The 7,578-nt window shown below is 54.8% G+C and overlaps 1 protein-coding gene across 1 annotated transcript; it reads right to left on the bottom strand.

Annotated features, from left to right (window-relative positions):
- Positions 1-1,696: 1,696 nt before the first annotated feature.
- Positions 1,697-7,363, bottom strand: PLA2G2E (phospholipase A2 group IIE). The gene is made up of 5 exons (XM_019666726.1): positions 6,927-7,363; positions 6,613-6,673; positions 5,798-5,936; positions 5,523-5,629; positions 1,697-3,619 (listed from the first exon to the last, which is right to left on the bottom strand). The coding sequence occupies exons 2-5, from the start codon at positions 6,650-6,652 to the stop codon at positions 3,477-3,479; spliced, it is 429 nt and encodes a 142-aa protein (XP_019522271.1). The 5' UTR covers positions 6,653-6,673; positions 6,927-7,363; the 3' UTR covers positions 1,697-3,476.
- Positions 7,364-7,578: the final 215 nt, after the last annotated feature.

Here is a 7,578-nt window from a genome sequence, read left to right on the forward strand (position 1 = left end):
TAAAGTGCATCTTAAAGTGCCTTAAAGTGGATTTGAACATGGTGAGGAGAAGCCTGTGGACAGGGAAGCTCCTAGGTTGAAGGAAGCTCTTGCACAGAGGTGTGAAGGCAGGAACGCAGCGGGCATGTTCTAGGAATGGTGAGGAGCAGAGAGAGAGACATCTGGCTGGATAAACGAAGTTGGAAGAGCAGATGACACCGAACTTCAATGCCAGGGGTCGGTGGCCAGTGGGGAGCCACTGATGGTTCAGGAGGCGGAGCAGTGATGAGATGGAAGTCGAGTTGTGGGAAGATGAAGGTGGCATCGGTGGGCGGGATGGAGACTGGATGGAGGATGGAGGGCGGAAGAGCCTTTGGTCCTGAAACTCCGATCTTGGCTCTGTCACAGCACTTACCAGTGTGTGGTGTTCATCTGCTAGTCGGCCACATCGGATTGGTCCTGCTCTCAGTGTTCAGCAAGGGGCCAGGAACATAGTTTGTGGAAAAGCTCACTGAAGGAAAGAATGATCAAGAATAATTCTTAAAAAATATATTTTATTGGGGAATTGGGGAAGGGGAACAGCCAAGTTGTTGTCCTTCAATCTTAGTTGTGGAGGGTGCAGCTAGCTCAGCTCCAAGTCCAGTCGCCATCCGGCCGCCCGTTGGCAGCTTGCGGCTGCCCAGCTCAAGGTGCCGTGTTCAATCTTAGTTGCGGGTGGGCATAGCCCACCATCCCATGCGGGAGTCGAACCGAAAACCTTGTTAGGAGCACATGCTCTCACCAGCTGAGCCATCCTGCCACCTGTTGGCAGCTCAGCGGCAGCTCAGCTCGGGCACAGCTCACTGGACCATGTGAGAATCGAACCAGCGGCCCTGTTGCTCAGCGCTTGCGCTCTTAACCAACTGAGCCACTCGGCCGACCCAAAAGAATGATCTTTAATACAATATTCAGTTCTCCAGCAGTGACACTGCAAAGAACACTTCCTCCCTTCCTTCTCTCTCCCTCCCTCTCTCTCTCTCTCTCTCTCTCTCTCTCTCTCTCTCTCTCTCTCTCAATGAATTAATAAATATAAAGTACTTAGAACAGTGCCTGGCAAATGCCAAATGCTTAATAAATGTTAGCTAACATTGTTGTTATGACATTCATTCATTCATAGAACACGGGTGCTTATTACGTGCTAGGCACTGTTTTGTGTACTTTCACACATGCCGACTTATTTAAGCCTTGCCACAATCCACCTGCCAGGGAAGTGTCATCCATTTTACAAATGCAGAAACTGAGGGAGTGGCCATGTGTCAGCATTTTTTTTAAGTTCTAGTGTGCACACAAATCACCTGGGGGTCTTGTTAACCTATAGATTCTGACTCAGTGGGTCTGGGGCCAGGTTCAAGATCCTGCATTCCCAACAAGGTCCTGACACTGCTGCCACTGGCCGTGGGCTACACTGAGCAACAAGGCTGTGGAGCAGGTGCACTGCTGCTAAGCGACAGCAGGTCCGTCCTGGACCTCTGACTCCTAATTCAGGGTTCTATTTCCTTTTCTCAGTCCTTCCCACTAGTCAGCAGTGAGAAATTGTGTGTGTATCACACACACACACACACACACACACACACACACACACACACAGAGAGAGAGAGAGAGAGAGAGAGAGAGAGAGACAGAGAGAGACAGAGAGAGACAGAGAGAGACAGAGAGAGACTTTAGACAAACCCATTGATTCATTCACCAAGCATTTATTGATCTCTGGGAAAACAAAGGATATGCCGTGATCTGTGTCCTGAAGGTCACAGCAGGTGTACTGGAATCTTGTTCTCAAGTTCCATTTTCACGTTGTTGGATGGTTACACAACTGCTAGGTCACCAGGTCCTTGTCCCATTGCTACGTGAAATCCATCACGCCCAGGACATAACTTCTCTCCGTCTCTCCCATGTCGCTCCCTTCTGCCTGTGTTTCTCATTTATGCAGCAGCACCATCATTCTAAGATTGTTGTAAGGACTTATTTGGTTATTTCTTAGCATATTTATTATTGAAACTACGAGGGGACCAATTTCACTACCCCAGAAGCACACATTACCCCCACCCCGCTCCCCACTGAAGGGAAACCAGGTTTAAGGCAAATCTAGGCTCCCTCCTAGTAGCCGGAATAAAATGAACACCAGAGGGCACCTCAGGACCGCATTTCCCAGCCGTCCTGAGGTGGTGGTTCTTGACCAAGGATTTGAGTCAGTCGCAGCCTCAAACCTCGCACGCCTGTCCTGTCCCCCTTTTCACCAGCACAGAACTTCTCCTTTTAAAGTCTATGAAAACCATCCCTTTGGTTTCTTCGCTTTATTCTGTGTCCACTATGAGCTTTGCTCTGTGCAATGCCATTAACATTGGAAGATTTTATCACCATATTATAGGTACCGGAGATATTATATCTATATCTAGGAGTAGACACTGTTTAAGCACATTACTTCCAGGATAGGCTGCATTCTAGCTGTTAGGAATTCTTTGGTGCCTTCAATTCCTCATGGTGCCGGAGTCAGCCCCACGCTGTTGAAATCTTTCCTTCACCCCTCCCTGTATCAGGAGCCTGACCCGGTCTGTGCCGCCTCACAGCTGACCTGCCCTGGGCACTCTGGGCTGTTTATGGTGACAACCAGAAGGAGAGAGTGTCAGTGGTCGGTACCGAGTCCTGAAGAATTGAAGGCATCCTGACCTGGGAGTGAGGACACCCCCTCAGGTAGAACTCCCTCCCGCTCTCTGACCCCTGGAAGGCCTGTCTGTCAAAGGAGAGGTTTGGATAAGATGATTCCAGAGCTGCCTTTTCACTCTTAGCCTATCTGCTAATGGGAGGGATTTGAAGCCTGATGACATAGTGGGGACAATATTTTTAGGCTGGTATTTTTCATGCTTCTCACATTCCGCCTTATGGCCAGAAATACTCCCAGTGATTGCCAGTATTGTCTTGGATAAGATTGTAGAATGTTAGGAAAAGAATCACAGAAATGCACTATAATGGGAAATTAAAAGGATGGGACGTTGGAACTGCACGTAGGGGCCGCCCGTGTCAGATTTGTTCCTGTGTACCCCAGTGCTGAGCTCGTTGCTGGCACATGGCAGGTGCTCACAAATGAATGAATGAATAAATGAATGAATGAATGAAACTGTAGATGAATCAAATCCTACAATGACAGAATTTGAGAATCAGAGAATATTAGAATTATGGCAAACATTATTCACTTATTCAGAAGAGGGAACTGAGATTCCAGGGATGGGTTACAGTGTCTTTTGGGAAGGGTCTGGGGACATGGTTCTTCCTAAGAGGAAGATAGGACCTAGGAGGCCAGCCATGGTCCAGGCCGTGGTCTGGGTGTTCTCAGGGAGGGATGGGTTTGCAGGAAAGGAACTTTCCAGAGGGAGGGCCTTTGGTGCCAAGGTTCCCCAGGCCTGGGGTTACTGCTGTGGAGCTGGTGGCCTCGGAAAGCCTCAGGGAGGAGGCGGAGCACGGCCTTAGCCGGGTGGGGTGGGTCCCGTGCACAGCTTGTTGGGGTAATGGGCATATTTGCGGTTGTAGGTGGCCAGGTTTTGGCGAAAGCAGAGTGCAGCGGTCTTGTCACACTCGCAGGTCTGTCGCTGGCAGGCAGTTTTGCCGGCTGATGGGACAAGGTGAGTCAGGGACCAGGGGCTCTGGCCTCTTGCTGTCAGACATGCGCGGGGCTGCCCTGGGGTCCACATTCTCACCCCTGTTCTGCTGGAAACGCATTCTCACAGGGGATGTCTGACGGATGGGTGAGAGAAGGGGCAGGGCCCAGGAAGGCCTGCGGGGGCCCAGCGGAAGGCTGCGTTTGTCCGGCCATCTTCCTCTCTCCCCAGTCTGCCCTTAGCCCTCTCCACCCCCACCCCCACCCCTCCCAGGGAGGCCATCTGGTTCACTGACTCTCATTTGCCCCAGCCCCAGGGGATTTCCAGGCAACTCCTGCCCGCTTGTGAAGCATTGCTGATGATAGATTGTAGCCATCAAGCAGAGAGGAAAACTACGAAATGAGAGGCACCCGATCCCAGGGGGCCTGTGCGTGCCCAGAGCAGCCTGCGCCCAGACGGGAGGCCATTGGGACTGAAGCTGTGGGCTTGCTCGGACCCTCTGTGCCTGTCTCCATGAGTGGACGGAGCCAACTTTTCTGGCGTTCACCTTAACCCCGACCGCCACGTGGGTGCCCACACCCAGCCTGGTACCAGGCACCAGGGCTCCAAAGCCTCCTATTCCCTCACTGCCTCTGTCTGCTCGAACGGCCCCCGCTCCTTTTTGTCCCCATGAGTACGTCTCACAGCTCAGACGTGTCCAGGGCTCTGCATGTCCCCCCTGCAAGGCCAGCCTGCATTTCCCATTGGGGTTCTACCCACGCTGCTGTTTCAACAAAACTCAGCGTTGGAAGGGGCTTAGTTCTTTTGGGTGGTTCTTGCCAGGAGCTGGACTAAGCTTGGGGAGAGAACGTGATTGTCTCCATTTTACAGATGAGGAAGCAGAGGCTTTCGAGGGGTTATATCACTTGTCCAGAGTCACACCATGGGTAGGAGGTGCAGCCTCGAGCCTGTGTCCATACCCACCTGACACTTCCCCTCACTCACCCTCTCAGTGCTGTCCCAGACAAGTGGCTATCCCCACCTGGCATGAACCCCCAGTGACGGGGAGCTCACTACCTGACACATCTGCCTTGCTGAGTGGATGGCTGCAGGAGCAAGAAACTCTGAGCCAAATCTGCCTCCAGCGGTCTGGTTCTGGCTCTGCCCTCCCCCAGGACAGACCTTAGAGACCTGAGCTGAGTCTTCTTTGACCCTCCAGGTCCTCCTGCTGTGCCCCACACTGGGCCTGCCCTCCCTCCAGGCTGCTCCTGGCTTTGCAGCAGGAAGAAGGCTTGGCTCTCTGATCTGGGCTCCCCACAGAACTGACTGTGTGAAGCCCTCCACACTCTCACTTCGTTCAGGCTGCTTCCCTGGGCCGGCCGGGGACCAGAGGAAAGTTAATTAATCCAAGTGGGCATTGGACCTGGCAAAGCTGAGCAAATAGGCGCAGCCTGACAGCCCCACAGCAGGGAGTCAGCCTTTGGGATTGAGGTCTGCTGTCGCAAATCAAACTTCAGCTGTTTCTATCAGGGGTCATACCCTCGAGGCTGTCTCCTGGAGACTTCACCTGTAGCTGCCACCCAGGCAAGTGTGAGTACAGCTCCTTGGGGACCTGGCTCAGCTCTGCCCCTTTGCTCCTCTTCCCAGAGGTTGGAGCTGGGAGGCCTCTGGGTGGGGGGAGGCCTTTGGGTGGGGGAAAGTGCCTGGGGTCAGGGCTGCGGCCGATGGGTCACGGGGCTCTCTAGACTGGGTGCCAGGTGAGCACCTGGGTGATGGACAGGCCTCTCCCTGATTTCATGATGATGGAAGACCCCCCCACCCCTCCAGCCCAGATCTGGCCCTGATGAGGCTCAGGGGTCATCGTCAGTAGTGGGTTCCTGTCGGATGCTATCCCCCTGCCCCAGTGTCTGGGGCACTCTAGGGTTGTTCACTTACCACAGAAGATGTTGTTCTTGCTGGCAGAGAAAAGATACCTTTCTAGTTTGGGGTCACAGCCCATCTTCTCCAGACGCCCATAGCAGCAGTCATGGGCATGGCAGCACCTAGAAGGGTCACCAGGGACGGCCCAGGGGCCCAGGGCTCAAAGAGGCTCAAAGAGAGGTCAGCCCCCACTTTCTAGATGCCCCCAGCTCCTCGTTCCTCCCAGATGCCCCCCCCCGCCCAGCGCCTCCATCCCCCAGGGAGGTCCCCCCACTGGGCTGCCTGTTCACCAGTCAGTCGGGTCCACCGGCCAGTGGGAGCCGCCGATGCCACAGTAGCAGCCATAGTCATTGTACTGCAGTGCTGACTTCCCTGTCATCTTCTCAATCATCACCCCAAACTGGACCAGGTTCCCGCCAGCCAGAGCCACTGCGGGGAGGGCGGCCATCAGAGCCCTGAGCGTCCCCTGAGGTCCTTAGCCATCTGAGTCCAGACACCTCTCCGATTATCCAGTCAGTGTCCCCCAAGCACCTCACTCCCAGTCCCAATAACGCTCATCAGTAATAATGTCTCCATGACATCCATGGCGGCTGGATCCGCTCATCCTCAGCCCCATCATGTCAGCACACCCAGTCCCCCACCCACTCTCCTGTACCATCTTCTAGAATACGCCCCACCATTCCTCAAGCGTCTCCCAGTGGGTCCTGACACTTCCCCAGGTGTCAGCCCCGTCCCCCTAGAAGCACCTTGTCCCCGCCAAGTCTCATCAGATGCCACTGGCTAGGCTTCCAAAGCGCTGGGACTTCCCCGAATTCCTCTAGATCCTTCCAAAAATGGAAGCTGGGGCGGGGGATGGAGCGTGAGTGGCAGGAGCCCCGTGCCTGCTGTCTGGGGTCCCTGCCAGCCCCTTTCTTATGCCCCCACCCCCGGGACACCCAGGCTGCACCCTTCCCCTCTGTTTCCCCTCTCCAATGGCCAGTGTTGCCTCAAGCAGAACTGGCCTCAGGATGACCCCCCCCTCCCAGGGTCAGACTCAGGGGCCTCCAGGGAGCTGAGGGTTCCCAGCTAGGGTGGGGGAGGGGAGAAGCTCACAAAGGTCACTTACCCAGGAGGCAAAGGAAGGTCAGAAGAGGGGGAGGCTTCATCCTGGGGGCAGCGGAGCTGGGCTGCAGAAGGAAGCCAGCAGGGGCACCTCTGATCTCAGGGCACCTCCTCAATTAGTTAAATACCCAGGTCCTGTCCACTCCCCATCATTAACCCCTAAATGCCCTGTGATGCAACCATACTTCCAGGTCTGACACTTTGGCCAAGACCCCAGGGGAGGGGCCAGCCTGGCGCCTGTGGGCTCTGCTTTCAGGCAGTCTGGGGAGGGGGTGCATTCTGTCACTCTTTATTCTCACTGCCCTTCCCATCACCTACCCTTTTCCAAAGATCATTGTGCTAGGTCCTGCTGACAGCGCTCTGAGCCCGAGCTGTGACGGGCGCTTTTCATCGACGGTATCTTCGTCTCACGCTCATTTTACTGATGCAGCAACTGAGGCCCAGAGGGGCTCAGAAACTTAAGTTCACATGACCCAGGAGTGCCAGGTGCCAAGTCTGTCCTGTTTTCCTGCCGCTGGCTACTCCAGCATGCCCTCTGCTCCTGTCCCTCACCTCACCCCCAGCCTCCGTGTTACTCAGAGGGAGAATCCTGAGAGCCGCCCGACCACCGGCAGGTCACCAGAGGCCTGGGGGGCCATATGCCGAAGCCTTGGAGCACAGGTAGCTGAACTTAGGGTTTTTCCCTATTGTTCTTTGCTGGGCAGGCTCTTGCTTGTTTGACAAGCGGCAGAAATGCTCCCAGATGTGAATTCTGTCTCCCCAAATCCTTGAACAGTGGGGTAGTGTGGCTGCCGGAGAAATAAGCTCTGAGTCAGCGTGACAACCCACATTCCAGCATCGACTGGAAACTTCCATCCTCTTGTCATCCTCGGGGCTGGGTGTGGGAGACTGTAGCCCCTGGCACAGCTTGTCCCCCAGGGAGAGCTGCTGTCCCCACAGTCACAGGGATGGAGGAGAGGGCCCGGCTCCG

Source organism: Hipposideros armiger, unplaced genomic scaffold (genome assembly GCF_001890085.2).
Source record: "Hipposideros armiger isolate ML-2016 unplaced genomic scaffold, ASM189008v1 scaffold_477, whole genome shotgun sequence".
NCBI classification, from domain to species: Eukaryota; Metazoa; Chordata; class Mammalia; order Chiroptera; family Hipposideridae; genus Hipposideros; species Hipposideros armiger.